Source organism: Crassostrea angulata, unplaced genomic scaffold, assembly GCF_025612915.1.
Source record: "Crassostrea angulata isolate pt1a10 unplaced genomic scaffold, ASM2561291v2 HiC_scaffold_92, whole genome shotgun sequence".
Lineage (NCBI taxonomy): Eukaryota > Metazoa > Mollusca > Bivalvia > Ostreida > Ostreidae > Magallana > Magallana angulata.
Window position 1 is genome coordinate 1 of NW_026441647.1, and position 15,069 is coordinate 15,069.

The 15,069-nt window shown below is 33.7% G+C and overlaps 2 protein-coding genes across 2 annotated transcripts; both read right to left on the bottom strand.

Moving 5' to 3' along the window:
- Positions 1-289: 289 nt before the first annotated feature.
- LOC128169052 (uncharacterized) lies at positions 290-4,547 on the bottom strand (the record flags this gene model as incomplete). Its single annotated transcript, XM_052835215.1, has 9 exons — positions 4,336-4,547; positions 3,870-3,988; positions 2,810-2,998; positions 2,027-2,206; positions 1,590-1,754; positions 1,091-1,440; positions 883-976; positions 722-804; positions 290-414 (listed from the first exon to the last, which is right to left on the bottom strand). Coding segments are annotated over exons 1-9 (1,313 nt in total), but the record flags the coding sequence as incomplete, so codon positions are not given.
- A 1,706-nt stretch (positions 4,548-6,253) lies between these two features.
- Positions 6,254-13,726, bottom strand: LOC128169055 (uncharacterized). The gene is made up of 4 exons (XM_052835218.1): positions 13,597-13,726; positions 9,776-10,534; positions 8,367-8,621; positions 6,254-7,359 (listed from the first exon to the last, which is right to left on the bottom strand). The coding sequence occupies exons 1-4, from the start codon at positions 13,679-13,681 to the stop codon at positions 7,115-7,117; spliced, it is 1,344 nt and encodes a 447-aa protein (XP_052691178.1). The 5' UTR covers positions 13,682-13,726; the 3' UTR covers positions 6,254-7,114.
- Positions 13,727-15,069: the final 1,343 nt, after the last annotated feature.

The following is a 15,069-nucleotide window of genomic DNA, read 5'->3' on the forward strand; positions in this document are numbered from 1 at the left end:
AACATTTCGATTATCTAACCTGAAGTCAAGACAAAGCTGAAGCAGACAGGGGACAACATTAAAATCATTTAACCTGAAGCCAAGACAAAGCTGAAGCAGACAGAGGACAATATTTAGATCATTTAACCTGAAGCCAAGACAAAGCTGAAGCAGACAGAGGACAACATTAAAATCATTTAACCTGAAGCCAAGACAAAGCTGAAGCAGACAGAGGACAATATTTAGATCATTTAACCTGAGGCCAAGACAAAGCTGAAGTAGACAGAGGACAACATTTCGATTATCTAACCTGAAGCCAAGACAAAGCTGAAGCAGACAGAGGACAACATTAAAATCATTTAACCTGAAGCCAAGACAAAGCTGAAGCAGACAGAGGACAACATTTAGATCATTTAACCTGAAGTCAAGACAAAGCTGAAAAGACAGAGGACAACATTTAGATCATTTAACTTGAGTCAAGACAAAACTGAAGCAGACAGAAGACAACATTTAGATCATCCAACCTGAAGCAAAGACAAAGCTCTTTATTTTGATATCAGACTGCTTTAAATAATAAAGGGGGTCCTCGACTAAAAATCAACCAGCATCAAACATTCACGATCTATTGAGATTTATTCATTATTACATTTGGGTGTTTTTTTTAGTGTGACTGTTAAATTTAAGACAGTTTTTAGAATAGAAGGTTTTCAACAACTGTCAGATTAAATTACAACTAGCTAACCTCATCAAAATAACCGACGAAGTTGGAGCAACCATTTGCGGCGCCAATCACCATGGGACTCTTTCCTGTTGCTATACCAGTATCTGGAGAAAAGATGAAAGGTTTTATTTACATAGTTTTACCTACAATAGTAAAAACTGAACATGTTTAGTTTTACTTACGGAGTTTAACAACGGCGGGCGGGGAATTGTCAATTCTCATGTGCAACTTCCGGCCTGACTTGGCGATTCTGACAAAATGAGGCTGGTTCGGATTCTAAGAATGAAATCACATCAAAGATTAGAATTATTATTTACATACCCTGATATATCTATGATTCTAAGCATAGTCAGTCCAAATGAAATGTCCATCAGCTGAAGAATTACTTACAACGCCCATAACATCCAGGGTTGCTACGCTACCGTCTCTAAGTACAAAGTACCCTTTCACCACTCCAAGGGCCGGGATAAAAGATAATTTGTACGTAAAATGAGCGTCCTCGAAGTCGTTTGACAAGAGAGCAATTTCTCCATTAAATGTTTTGACCATGAATTCAAAACAGAGCGAGAAGTCTCCATCAAAATCCATGTTGTTCATAGCCCAGATGATGATTTTGCCGCCATGATCGAAGAGAACGGACCTCCGGAATAGAGTGACCCCTGTAGTCGGCATCTGTTGCACGCGGTTATATCTCTCCAGGAAATTCCCGTTGTACTTGAAGTGGAACATCGGCTTGCAACCTTAAAAAAAAAATTAAAGATTTCATTAATTATAATTATTTTGTTTGTAGTTTGTGTGCATTTGTATATTTTTAGTGTTAATGATTATTCAAATATAGTACAGATATGATGACCCTTTGATACATTCATCATTGTCAGAACCCTCGTACCCTCTTTCTCTACTTTCCCCGGGATGATCCAGTCACAAGTACAGATGTCGGGTCTGTACCACGTTCCCTTTGGACACTTCATAGGGGTCATTGATTTACGTCCATCGTACAGGTAGAACAGATTGGGACGGCCCGGAAAAGGCAGAGTGGTTCCGAATGCACATGCTGTAAGGCAATGAGAGTTCGGTACATTATGAGTTCACTACATTCATCTGCTTCAATGTTTTTATATCAGACGTTCGTTCTTAATTCATTGTCTGAAGTAGGGAGAAGCGGTGCTCTGTTTTGTCCATTAAAGTAAATCGAATTTAAATGAGAAACTCGTATACTATTTTTTCTTACCCTTGTTTCAGTAAATGATAATTTACGTCATAACTTTGATAACTGTATCTATTAAATACGATACACAAAACTCGCCCCGTCGAGTGTGAACTTACGGTGGACCAGGTTGTTCCGGTGACAAGTCGGGTCCGGAAAACATCCCTGTTTGTACGGATTGAAGTAAAATCCGTCGTGACAGGTGAGGTAGCGGGATTTGCCCTTAATGCACTGGTAAAATCCGTAACAACTCTGGCCGTCCGCATACGTAAAACCGGGTGGCTTCCTCAGGCAGGGGTCTATTCAAAACAAGGAGGGATTATACTGCTAAATATATTGCGCTTATCATAAATTCTAGAACTGTGTGTGAAGATGCGATAGCATAATAAAAATATATTGGTAAATAACGGCGTGATTATAAAGTAGATATATCAAGTAATCATAATATATCAACAACAACAAAAAAACACTACATATTAAGGTCAGACGACACGTTCCTCGAAAATGATGATTATTTTTTAAATTTTGTACGGCCTGATAATATAGCAAATAAAGTCATTATTATTTATTATCATTTTTAAAATAATTAAAATCTTGAAAATATATACTAGCATATATGCCAAAATTTTTATTTCAGCAATACAAGATTATATAGAAAATTGCATACTTTAGTATCTAGCACAAATGCCTGGTAAGGTACCTTAATTTTTTCCAAGAAAGCCTGTCAAAGCAGTAGCAACTCAATAACAACTTTTCGGAAAAAGTTATATAGAAATGAGGAACGTGTCATTTCCCTTAAAATGAGCTAGCATGACGATACTATTATATTGTCATCATGCATTTCCTTAAGAACTGATTTAATCTCTCATTCTACAACATTCCGCCATCATGTAATAACCTACCCGCGGGGCACACGACCTCGTCGGCATGGCGACACTCTTTTCCGTCGTAGAACGTTCCGGCTGCGCACGTCTGGATGAAAGCTCTGTCGTCTGCGCAGTGAAGGTACTGGTTACACGAGCCCCGGAGTCGAGAGTAGGACCACCCTCCCTTCAGCGCCGAATCGTCACACAGGCCAGAGGAGCTCTTACCTAAACAAAATATTCATTGACAGTAACATTCCAAACAAATTACTGTGCGGGGGAGGGGGGATAAAGTCGTTGGAGAGGGGTTGTTTTATAGTAATGGTAAAAATGATTAAAAAAATACAAATAAGTAGCATGAAATTATCAAAAAATTGATAAAATTGCATTATTTAGTAATTACAGTACTGATACGGCAGACGAAAGCGAAGGTTTAGTTGTCTTATGATTAAGCTATTTTTTTTCATCAAGCCATTGTTTGTAATTTCTTGGAATTAGTTTGTTTTATATATATTCAATAAAACTGGATAGTGTTGTTTAATAGAATTACATGTATTTATCAAAATCTAATATAAAAATCTTCTGGAGCATAGTACGATTAGAATCATTGCTATTATACCTACTTTGTATCGGCTTAAATAAAATAATTATTTCGCCATATTCTGCATGGAGGACAGCACGAATTTCAAGATACCGAGTTTGTTTGTGTGCTTTTCTCCATTAAATGATTCTTCCTTTAAAACACTGTCTAATTTCTTTGATTGCTTATCTAATTCATTGTTCTTCTTTCACTAGATAAAAATGATTGTATCAATATAATGCTTTTATTTAAATTATAATTATACATAATTGACATTGATTCACATTAACCAGAGATATTTATAACACTGTATTTGTCACAAACATAGCACGACTGCAAGAAATATTTAAGGTGGTTTTCTACCAATTTCTTGAATGCTAATATTATGTGAGAAGTCCGATTCCTGCTAACTGTTTACACAATGAATTTCAATTATAAAGCCGAAGCAATAAAGGAGTTTCTGACCGAAAGTGACAGATAGAGATTAAAATAACTAAGAAATAATGTAACATTCCAAACCTTTCTCGTAGAAATCTCCGAATTTCACCATAGAACCACCATCTTCAAAATCTGAGTCGTCTTCATCCGCCACAGAGGATGCGATCAAACAGCCTAACACACAGACGGAAAGTAGCCCCCTGAAATTAAACAGGAACTCGCGTATTCACTGAACTCATATTGCATTTTATATATAGACATTTTTTCGAACTATACTTTATATCATGGAAGCTTTGTTATTCAAAATTAACTTGCTATTTAAATTTAATATCTAAAATGAAATTAATTTAATAAAATATTTTTTTTATAACAGGGTTTCCTGTATATTATTAGACTGGCCTAATTGATTTTACTTTACATACCCAATACAAAAAAATAATACAGATAAATCAATGTGATAAAACATATATAATAATATTAGATATATAAGACACATATTAATAACTAAATAATCGAGGATATCACTGTGATGAAACAGTGGACTTACCTGATCATTATAGAGCGACTTGATGCACGGGGGAAGAGTCCAGAAGTGAGGGACCGGTCATTTCTGTGGAGGTCAAAAGACCCGGATCATGTCTTTCCTTCTTTGTCTATCCTTATGTAACCAATAATTACTAAAATAATTACTCCGGCATAAAATAATGATTATGTTCACAGTTCTGGAGAATGAATTTGGACATGTTTACGGCGAAACGACCGCTCCGCTAATTAACCTCCTGGGCAATTGCACGGCGCGCGCTTTTGTCGGTTCGCTGAGCAAATGGCGCGGTCAGAGCGCCCTTGAAGAAGCGCTTGTTTCACGAGCCCATAACACGTGTTTTTAGAAATCAACACATGTTTTGTGTTGTTCAGATGGTTATGGATTTAACATTGAGGATAATGGAATGGAAATAGCAATGAATAATATTATCTAGAAACGAAGTAAGTTTATTTTTATATTATATTGATATAAAAAATATTCTTCACTAAAAATTTCTGTGAACGTTAATTTTGAAACTGTTTATCATATCTGTATTGAAGGATGTATTTTTTGAATGCTAAAACCTACAGAAATCCAACGTTAGATTAATTACGCATGATTGTAGCTCTATGTACTGGGTATTTTGGGGCAGAAAAATCATACATTGAAAAAAAAAAAGAATTGCAAATGCATGCGCACTAAACTCTGTCTACTTAATAATTGCTTAAACTATTACGATAGGCATTGACACTCAGAGTTGTTATCAAACATTTATGTTTAATACGTTTGACATTTCATTTCAAAGCCGAAGGATGCTAACAAATATCACATGTTTTATAAATAATGAAAGAACCAGCCAGTGCATTTGAGTTTTGTAATTTATGTTTGATTGATTTATTCGTAGCCTTATTTGCAATGATTTCTTAACCATAATTATATCCTTATAAGACGTATTATTACGAGAATAGATGAAATAAATATAGTGTAATCAAAATGAGATTCAACATTCTGAAAATATATTTTATCTATGTAAAAGATGATGACTCCATTTCGAAGGCAATGAATATTTTTTTATTCATTGTTGATTTTGTAAACTTATGCAAACCTCGCTTGTGTCCCAAACGTACGTCATTTGGGTCATTGATGATTGAAATGACATGAACTATACGTTACAAGTTTTATTCGTAGTGCTAACTGAGACAGAGACACCAGAAATATTATCCATGATAAAAAGTACAAATAACTGTGATTTAATTAAGAAATAAACAGCAGTTCTAAGCCCCCATCGAATTAACTGAGAGACAAAAACACCATATGCAGGTGATGAAGGAATATTGCTACAAAAGTAGGGAAAGTTGACTATAGAAAAATTGAAGTCATCGTGTTTATCATGAAGTTTTGTTGTTAGGTTACCATCAATGTCCATTTCCAGTAGAATACCAAATATATATGAAACACTTGACGCCGACTCTGGTATCTGTGGTAAACAATTTATTTGGAGAGTTAAACGTCATTTTAAGCCACGTTTTGGTCCTCCGAACGAGAAATGAATTTCTTGAGCCTAACTTCACATCTGTACGATGCCCCTATTTATATAGAGAAGATTTGGATATTGTAAAAATTGTTTTAAAAGTATTGAGAACCATTTGGAATAAACGTCATATTTTAGCCCCTTTTAGACTCCCAAAGAAGTTTTTATGGAACAAACGTCATTTTTAGCCACTTTTAGACCCCCTCCCCCAAGAAATCTAAACTTTTAAAATCTTCTTGCTCATGACATCTCCATTCATTTTTCAAAAGATGATTTTGGCTATTCAAAAGTTTGAACGAGGAATTAATGTATCCAATTCTATGTGTAAATAATGTCAGTTTTGCTACTTTTGACCCTCAAAGTAAAAATAAAATTCCTTTTACCTTGTTTCACATCGACAAGACACCTATAATCATATTCCAAGAGTTTATTTGGCAAAAGCTAAAAAAGCACAAACAAACAAAAACCGTCATTTTTTAACATATAAATTGACCACTGGGATAAAAATCATTTTTCCGAAACCTTATCGCACATGTACAGAACACTCAATCATACTTCAAGAGATAATCTAATTACTGTAAACAAGGAGTTTTGAAAATTAAATTTTTTGTGAAAAAACGAAAGAAAAACAAAACAAAAGCAAACAATCATAAACCCCATAATTTTTTTCATCATCTAATTAACCCCTGGGATAAACGTGAAATTTACAACATTTTATTACAAATCATAAATTATAAACCCCGATATATCGACTGCACTCCAACAGTACGCCATGTGCGTCACTGATGAACTTCATTGAACTATACTTACATATTTGATTTGTAATGTTATCACAGACAAAGACAGTAGAAAAAGTAAATATATCAAAAAAGTTACAGGTTTGACTTCAACATGTGTTTTAATGGCATCTGTTTATATAATTATGTAGCTAAAAATTAATATAGAGAAAGAAAACGGAAATATTGTTTTTAAAAACACACTTTTAAACTATGATATATATTATATGAGTGGATTGAATTTCTATACAAAAAGGAAGGGGTTTCGAGGCAGTTGATAGGTAAGTTTACGACAGAATTTATGAAATTAAATTTTCGGGGGAAAGGGTGGAGAGGGAGAGTTCGGATTTACCGACCTTATTTTATGAAGCACTATTGTTTTAATTTTACCATGTACGGAGAACAAAGGTTGTCATTCATAAAGTAAAAATAATTGGTTCAGCAAACAAACAAGAAAAAACAACGTTCGTGTCCAACACCTCCTTCTGTTTTCTGCTTAGCAGTTATTATCAAGTACTTTCTCATAGGCAGAGGATGTTGGATGGAAAATGGTTGGAACATCATTTGCAAGGGAACACATTCCGCTTACAGTATCCAAGGAAACGGCCTTACAAGTGACGTTGACAAGACAATGTCGTGTGCACACAGACCAACTTCCGGCTAAAGTCGTGTCGGTAGAGGCGGAGACGGCAAGTTGTTTCCCGATCAAAACAAACTTGGCGCAGCAATCCTGAACTCTCTCTGGAAAAATATCATTTGAACAATTAACAGCCTATTAACAATGAATATTTAAAGGGACTTAGACACGATTTTAGAATAGAATTTTTATTTTTATTTTTTATCAAATGGTTTACTTGCACATTTTGAATTAGTGACCAAAATAAAAAGAAGAAGCAACATTTAGTGAAACTTATATAAATAAAATACATGTTTAGACAATAACAAGGCTCAAGCTTTGTTCGCAAAACAAAGCATTCCAAACTCTCATTGATTATAACTCAATATCTGACTTTCAAATTTTGATAAAGCATTAAAAATACCCATTTTATTCATTCTTAACATAACAAATGGAAAAATAAAATTTGAAATTTTGAGCTCAAATCGTGTCCAAGTCATTTTCAAAGAAAATTGAGAAAAGGATTTTTTTTTCAAATTTGAACCGATCCTGATTGATTACACCAAGGAATCAATAAAAATAAACAAATTAAAAACCATTCTTGACTTAATAGTCTTGAATGCTTGCAAATCTGTGATTTATTCCTATTTTGTATTATTTTGTTCGAAATCAGTTTAATTAAAGTCAAGCAGAGTTGGTTCGTAATTCTGCAAATTTGTTTCAATTTCATGTTAATAAATATTTGTTTGAGTAACTACTTTATATGCATCTGCTAAATATCCAACATTCCCGATTTTATTTTCAAAAGTATTTTTTGAATAAATAAAAAACATGATGTTTGATTTATATTTCGCCTAATCATTAAATCATATTTTTACCAAACAATCAAATTCTCAAGATAACAGCTAATATTGCCGAAAAATAATTGAGATATTAACGATATATAGACGTCTTTATCAGGAAATTGTTTATTGCTTCTGCTTCACCAAACATCATCATACATGTGTACATTTTATTCAATATTTTGAAAAATAAATATGCAGACAAATCGAACCCTTTGGACTTTTTCTGTTTTAGGTCGTAAAATGTATAAGACCGTGAATGGCACTATAATAGTTATCTATAGAGTTACCCTCCACAGGAACAGATGTATCTGGTCCGGGGAAAGATGTTGATATAGTGGGCTCTACACCAGTAGTCTCCACCTGCGGGGCCGATGTCGTCATATTAGCAGCCATAAATGACGTCATTTCGTTGACTGTCGTCATACCATTCGTTGTCACGATATCATTCATTGACGTCATTTCCGTTACCATTTCTGTTGATACTACGGTAGACCCTGGTGTCAACATCATGTTATAAAAGTCAATGCTCCCGATGGGGTCCCCTGATATAATAGAAATAACAACCAATAATTGGCAATAACTGGCAACGAGACGTGATCCAGTTCATTAGATCAAGTTACTGTTATAATGATAAATTAATTATACACCCTTGTCTATTTAAGGAAGGAGTCTTTTCTGGTTTTCGACTTGTCAAACGTAAATTTGATTAATTGTTAATTAAATCAAGATGAAAGGAAATGAAAATAGTATCTTTTTCTTTCTTTTTTTACTATCATACAACCTGGCATAGAAAAAGTAATCAATGTTTAGAATCTAACAAGTACTATATTTTTGCGTAATATTGGCGTAGGAAAATATCACATGTTTCGCAATTCAGAATTGCTGCAGATTAATGAGTCTGTTTTAGCATTTTAAAAACAATAACATCAATGATGGATTTTTTTTACTGTGAACTAATGATATGATACTTGGTTTTCAGAATATGTTTTTAAAATATGATTCGCCTATCAAATTACATTTTTATAAGCTTTTTAATGCGCCTATTCTATACATTGATTTTTGTGGGAAAAAAATTACGAAAATCAGTTTTTATCTCTTATTAAATGGTCAATATATTAGCTTTTCTGTGAATTCATATCTTTATATAAAGTCTTCATAATACATAAAAATCAGAAATATTTTATTATTGGAAGCATAAAAAATAATCAAAATTTCTTCAAAATTTAAGAAAATTAGAGAAAATGCGGGCTAAGCAGTATCAATTTCAGTATAAATATTTATTCCAATTTAGTATAATAAGCTGATAAAAATTCTGATATTCTATCATTTCATTGAAGAATAGAATCTTCAAATCTTAAACAAATGTCTACAAAACTACAAAGAGCTACACTTATTTTTATCAATCTTTACGTTGAGGAAAAAGGTAGTGACCTTGACCTGACCTTTATGCGAAAAAATTGATTAAATTTTGAATGATGAAAAATTTGATTAAACTGATAGAATCATTTGGTAATATGATCCGTTTGGCTGTGTCAAAATTTCATGAATTTCTTATTATAAGAAGTATTTTTGATAACAAGAAGACTCCTTCCTTAAAAGTTTTAAGTAATGATTCATTCTATAAATAAAAAAAAAGTTTTACACCTCTATATTAAAGTATCTTTAGCTTTTGAAAACACTATTCGAATATACTTACCATACTCCGGATAGGCATACGTATTAGGGTCACACAAGTCTGGAATTCCTCCTTGGGTCTTCCCTATGATAGAGGTATTGTAGAACTGGAAACAGGACATATCCCCGGTAAAGTAGTCCTTGTTGTCATAGGACACACCGAACAGGACGTCCCCGGACAGCCGCATGTTCTCCATTGACGTCTTATCCGTTATTGTGAATTGATCAACCTTACCGTTTGCAAAAATATCAAGCTCAGGAGCAGGCCAAAGGATGTTCCAGGTCAGTGCCAGTAGCGTCCATTCTCCTGGGAGAACCAATGTGTTTGCTGTCTTGAAGGTTTTTCTGGAACATTTCTCTATAGTACACTCGTAAATACGAAGTGCGATTGTGCCATCCGTGTTCAGCAGCAGCTGCATGCCGGGATAGGTCCCGTTACCTTCATACTGCATCAACACAGCCTTTTGTATTATACTTGGATAAACGTAGAAGGCCCACGTGACTGCATGTTCTCCATCTAAGGAACCGTCGTTGATAAACTTCATGTAGGAGTTTTTCACAGCATCGAACTGTAATTTGCCCAAACCAACCTCAGGACCAGATGTGGCATACATCACATCATAATAGACGCCGTATATGTTTTTGAGGACTGAGTAGCCGGTGTTATTGTGAAGGTAGTCAGTGACGGGCCAGATGGCCTGGGGGTCAGGGGGACCAATAGACACATTGTTGTCTACCTTTCTCTCTCCCTTAAGATCGACATGATCCAAACACAAGGCAACTGAAAGAACCAAATCATTGTAAAAGTAAACCTGTTCTGATTATGATTAACCCATAAAGCGTATATTTAATCATCATTATCATGAGCCTAAAATGATTTTCTGCAGCGTGAAGGTGATGATAAAGTAACCTGAGATGATTCTTTTAAATGCGTAATGATTGAGATCAACCCAAATTGTAAATTTCAACGACATAAAAGTGATGTTTATTATTAATGAATTAGATAAAAAAAATATGTAAATGAGGTGAAAAAAAACTTAGGTAATTAAAATGGTAAAGATAGTATTTTGAAGGAATATTTTTTTGAATTCCCGGAGCCTTTGCAGTCTTTTAGATTATATACTATTAGATACAGTTTTCCCCAAAAACGTTGATCATCTTCCTGTTAATTAAAAGGGTGATTGTACCAATCCAGACAATTTTAGAGATAAGTCTTGTTAGTAAAATGATTAAATAATTTACTTCTTATCAAACAACAAACTGTTAGATTTGTCAAAATCGCACAATGCCATTATGGATATCAAGTTTAAATTTGAACCTAATTATTGTACATGAAATGCAATAATTTGTTCGAGCTAATGTATGCAGATGATATCGTACTTTTCTCTGACTTTGTTGAAGATTGGAAATGCTTTCCTTACACCGAAAACATTGCTAGCAATTGTTTAAAAGATTATTATCTGATATATTTAAAGACTTATTGTACATGTATTTAGAGTGACAATCTGTTTTTAAATGTTTCTAGACCTTAAACAATCCTAATTTTCCAATGCATGACGTGTTCAGTCATCTCTAGACAACTCGTTCTTCGGTAATTGAAGCTCTTATTGTCTACATCCTTATCAATTTTTATGATTGTTGATTTTTAATCGTAATACTTTACCAAAATTAGCAAAAATTTAAAACAATTTACTTCCAAGTAACGATAGTATTCCGTGACAACACAATGTCACTTTTTATTGTTCGAAAATCCAACTTCGGAAATGAAAAACTTTCCTAAGTGCAAATGCACTTGTATTTTGTGCATGTGCCATCTTTAGAAAATCATTTAAGGAGTCTATTTAAATGTCAATTCCGAAAACTGGGTCCAAAATACTTGCAGAAATTCGCTTACGTTAATTTGAATTCATTTTATTGGTTAAAAATCAAATGTGGCGAAAATGAATTCGAGAAGGATTGGAAATCAGGCACAGCTAATGTTTATCCTCTTCTCAAGTATTAATTGCTTGATTATGACTTACTTGAGATTATTTTTACAGTGTAAAGTTAATAATTATGAAACACCCAAGATGAATTTAACAGTGTACAGGTGATATTCACTAATATGATTAATTCAACATTAAATTTACTCTTTAAACGGGATCATAATGATTAATATGTAATCATATTTTTTTAATCTTCCTATATCTTTCCTCTTTTAACAAAAGACACCTCTTACAATGGCATCGATTAAATGCAATTACGAAAATGCTTTAGTTTGTATACTGAAAGTCGTTTCAATTCCACGGTGTTAATATTTCACGAATTCTCATAAAGTACCAATTGCGATTATTTTAATTTCACGCTGCTAGAAAATCCATTGTCAGATCAGAATATAGGCATAGAAACGTTTTTGAAAAACTAATGATAGTATTCACGATGGGTTTAAATTCGCGGCGAAATGATAAATCGCGAACATAATAAAATTAAAACCAACGTGATTATTTGCCAATCTATAGTATATTTGAAATAAAATATATTGTTCGGGGTTCAAACACCGCGTTCACAATAGAGACTTATACACTGTACAATCATCCATTAGTTAGACTTATACACCAAACAATCATCCATTAGTTAGCAGAATATAGTTGAGATGTTTTAGATAGATTTTTGGGAGTTGATTTTAATCAACTCTCCTATGCAGTCACTCTGGCAAACCGAAAGTGAAACAGTGTTTGGACCAAAGTACAAATCATCGCCGCTGACAAGACTTAGTTCTTGAGAATAATTGATAAATTCGAAGTAATGTATGCTTAAGCATTGTTTTTTATAAATACCTTGAAAATAGTCAGATTTTTAAATGGTACGAACGATTTAGATATTTTTTGTAGTTGTATGTATTCTAACGCCAGAGTTCAATATAGTCTCGTACTCTACGCTCGGCTGTCTTCGAAAATCTCCGACAAGCAGAGAGTCTCTCTTGCTTGTCGGAGATTAACGGCGACAGCCGAGCGTTTGGTTGAACGAGACGAGGGTTCAACTGCTTGGATCAATAAATTTTCCAGAAATATTTCTATCACTGATACATAGTTTGATTGAATTTATTCTATCCTTAAATTCATAGGCGTTTTATCAACATTCCTGTGTCGAAAAAGTCCGAAAATTCGTATTATAAAAATGTGTGTAATTCAAATACAGATTTGAAACTACCTGTACTTGTCATGCAAAATAGTATCATTGATTTTAAAATAAATAAACATCGACAAAATCAACTCCCGTCAGTTCTTCGGTACTTTGATTATTCTTTTCTTCTGGTGCACGGACATTCAACTGTTGGACTAAATTTTAATCATTTTTATTTATTCAAGATAACATCATCAGTCGGACTTTTTTAATTTAATTGAATGATGTATATCTGTAGAATAATTCATATCACTCTTATTCTAAGCATAAAATTGTTAGTTTGGTCGAAAGAATGTTTTTGTTATAAGGCTTGATTAAGTTTTCATAGTGTTTAAAGAAATAAATAATCGAAATTCAGATTTAAACATCGCAAGCAAGAAAACATTTGTACTGTTCGTAAGACCAGTTCGTTTCTGTTAATACTTTATATTATTCAAAATGCACTGTCCCGCATATTGTACTATCACAAATACCCTGATTCTATCTTGAATACATTAATAAAACTTACTAGCTAGAGATATTGCAATAATAAGATTTAAACAAGAACAAATTTCGTTTGTTCTACTTGAAATTCGTTTTGCACTTTATGGATTTTTGAGATGGTTGACATTTTGTTTTTGTCATTTTTCATTAGTTTAAAAAAAATAAAGTATTAAAAAGATTTCTATTTTAAATACTCACCTATGAGAAAAATGAAAATTATTTTCATTGCTGCCTCGCAGTGCTGATGTTGTACTACACTACTGCTTATTGAAAAGTTGCGCATGTATAAAAACCCTCACCGATGTAGCATTACATTAGTAAATTATAATGCTTTGAACTTGTTTAATGGATTAATTGATTCCTCGTTAGGTGAAATATTTACACGTTTCTGGGCCATAAGACTTATTCCAATACACACTTGTGAAGAAGCTGTGTTTGTGCTTACTGTGGTTAGCGTATTCTTATATAAAAATATACCTTCGTTTGAATCAGAGTGTCCCTGTTATAGCAAGGGTTTATTTGATGTCAGCATATTCCGGCATACCAAGGCTTTTTTGCTATCAGCATATTCTGGCACACAGCACGCGTGTTCTTCATAGCAAACCTTTATTTGACACCAGCATATTTTGGCAGACCAACTATATTTGTTTGAATCAGAGTGTTCTGGCATAGCCAACCTTCATATGCTATCAACGTATCAAAGCTTTATCTTTACTTTTAGTCAAAGTAATTTGGGTAAGAAATTTTTCTCTGTAATCAGCTTATTCAGGTATAAGCAAATCTTCATCTGTTGTAAGCGTTTTCTTGTACTAAAAGGCCTTAATCAGGCACGTAGCATCGTTTTTGAAAGTGGGGGGGGAGGGCGCCAGACCCATCCAAAAAATCTTGACAAGCAAAAAAAGAAAAAGGGAAATTTAAAGTTTCCAAAAATCTTCAAAATCCTAATCGTGGGGGGGGGGGGGGGGGTAGACTCAACTATACTTCCAAAAAAAATTCTTCCCTACCCAAAAATTTTTCCTTCCAAATCATGAAATTCCTAATCCGTGGGTGGGGGGGGGGGTTCCTTCAATTTGACTACTCATTTCCTAATTTTCATATCAATTTTTTACTAACTTCCAAAAAAGTGGGGGGGCCAACTCCATTATAATTCATTTTTTTATATGTAAATTTAAAAAAATTTGTTGCTGCGAGAAAAAGTGGGGGGGGGGCCAGGCCCCCCCTGCCCCCCCCCCCCCCTGATGCTACGTGCCTGTTAATTCGTAACCTGTATATTCTGTTATACATATAATTTTTATCTGTAATCAGCATATACTGGTGTATACCCAACCTTTATTTGTATTAAGCGCATTCTGGTATGTAGATTAAACCTTTATTGGTTACCGGGGCATTCTGGTGTATACCCAACCTTTATTTGTATTTAGTGCATTCTGGTATGTAGATTAATCTTTATTGGTTACCGGGGCATTCTGGCGTATACCCAACCTTTATTTGTATTTAGTGCATTCTGGTATGTAGATTAAATCTTTATTGGTTACCGGGACATTCTGGTGTATACCCAACCTTTATTTGTATTTAGTGCATTCTGGTATGTAGATTAAATCTTTATTGGTTACCGAGGCATTCTGGTATTTGTATTTAGTGCATTCTGGTATGTACATGTAGATTAAATCT